General features: G+C 42.5%; 1 protein-coding gene across 1 annotated transcript; it reads left to right on the forward strand.

The window, feature by feature from the left end:
* The first annotated feature begins 1224 nt into the window (after nt 1-1224).
* On the forward strand, nt 1225-1653 carry atoh7 (atonal bHLH transcription factor 7). Its single transcript, XM_028469478.1, has one exon. The coding sequence runs from the start codon at nt 1225-1227 to the stop codon at nt 1651-1653; it is 429 nt and encodes a 142-aa protein (XP_028325279.1).
* Nucleotides 1654-2102: the final 449 nt, after the last annotated feature.

A 2102-nucleotide genomic window follows, 5' to 3' on the forward strand; every position in this document is an offset into this window, starting at 1 on the left:
CATAACTCGAATATTTAAACTTTTCCAGTAAACTTTGAATGTAAACTTATTTTCTGCTCATTTGTGAATGAAAGCTGCTGGATTACAGCAAGCAACACTGACAGATGGGACTGACGGACAGACAAATTATTCTGTCTGTCTCATTCTTCTCGGACGACTTAACAGATCAATTATTTATTTCTCATGTGCCGAGGAGGTTGTGCAGAACAATAAGGCGTCCCAGATACTGGGACTCCCTCAGAGAGCGCTGCACTGATAAACAACCTTAAAGATGCAATAAGTGAGTGTCTGCACAGCTTCATGATTATTAGATAATAATAATTAGACAGTTATTTAACTGATCCCCAAACTTGAGAAGATGGGCGTAATCCTGACACCATGTTGGTCCATATTGTTATAAGACATAATCCCCGTATGTGCTGCTAAAATCCCTCAGATTATAAACCAACCACACTTACACTCCTGATGCCTCAGGCTAAAATCAGATTATGATCACTAAAGCATGAGAAGTGAAAGCACTTTTTAAGGCTTGTGTAACTTTTTTTTTTTTTTTTTTTAAATCTGATTAGCAGTTTCCATTATGTTAAAAATGTCTATTGTGGTAAAAAACAAAAAAAAACACACACACACACACACATTAAAGCCTGCTATTATAAGACCAGGTTTACACCATTGATAAAGAAAACGTTTGTTGTTTAAAAACTCATAAATCGACACAAGATGATCATTCTTTTGTTGACATGACATGATGTTCTTCTGCCTTTTAACGTGTGTTTGTTCCATCAGCTGTGAGGAGCTGAACCACCAGATGGTAGACTTTGGTGTTTGGGACACATGGCATTGAGCGAAGCCTCAACCAGAGAGCCCAGCACAAGATAATTGGAATTTCATTAAGGTTTTGTTTGTGTGTGTGTGTAGAGTGGGTGTGGGTGTTTGAGTCTGATTGTGGGTTTCATGATGAGCAATATTGAAGAAAGGGTGGGGTGTGTAGGGTGGGGATGGTGGTGGTGGTGGTGGGGGTATACTCCACCTGCTGCCACCTGTTCATCTGCTCCACCCTATAAAAGCTGCTCCCTCACTGTCCTAAACATCACATACATCTTGGACTTATAAGACTGTCCATCTGGATCTGGATCTACACATTTTGGACTCAAAGCGAGAACAACTTGGACGAAGACCCTCGACTTGGAGCGGCGTCTGATTCTGATTGCTCAAACAAAAGCGATGAAGTCCCGCCGACCCAGCTGCACTGACTCTGGATCTGAGTCTTCAGAGTCAGACTCCAAAAGCCCTGAGAAGTACGAGACGTCCACGAGGCGTCGGATGGCGGCCAACGCCAGGGAGAGGAAGAGGATGCAGAGTCTGAACACGGCCTTCGATTGTCTCCGTAAAGTCGTCCCTCAGTGGGGTCAAGACAAGAAACTATCCAAGTATGAGACCCTGCAGATGGCCCTCAGCTACATCATGGCCCTCGACCGGATCCTGACGGACGGCAGGAGACACAGTGTGCCTCACAGGCAGTGGTTGGACCTCCAGTTTGACTGTGGCCAGGCTGAGAACTACTCCTGCCTGCTGGGCTACGACTCTCCTGCAGGTCAGGAGTACGTGCACTCACCCTTCTACCAGTTCGATGGCCATCAGGTTCATGTATAAACCCTGGCTGTTTGCCAGCTCTTCTGTCATGTTGTTGGATGTGAGTTCCAATGTGATTATTTTCCTCCAGTTTAGGAATCAGTAAATACATGTGTATTGCATCATTTGATTGTGTTATTATGGTTGTGTTTGTAGTCGTGTGCTAACAAGCAGAGAGGTTTCTGTTTAATGCATTTCTTTGGTTTGTGCTGAGAAATGCAGCAATGTTGAAATAACTCCAGGGACAAATCGGGAAAAGAATCACTGAAATGACCAATTGTGTTGAAGTTGAAAACGATAAAAATGGAAACATGGCCCTAAAGTTTTGTGCAATGTATCTAACGGATCCTGTGAATAGCTTCAAGATGGACATACAGTACGTTGTAATACATCTTAAACATGTGTTGTTGTTTTTTTTTTTTTTTAAAGACACACTTCTATTATCTTTATCTTTACTAATAGTTTTTCAA

The sequence above is a fragment of the Gouania willdenowi genome, chromosome 15 (genome assembly GCF_900634775.1).
Source record: "Gouania willdenowi chromosome 15, fGouWil2.1, whole genome shotgun sequence".
NCBI lineage: Eukaryota > Metazoa > Chordata > Actinopteri > Blenniiformes > Gobiesocidae > Gouania > Gouania willdenowi.

Coding starts and splice junctions, on each gene's coding strand:
- atoh7 (XM_028469478.1), top strand. CDS start 1,225: ATGAAGTCCCGCCGACCCAGCTGCACTGACTCTGGATCTGAGTCTTCA.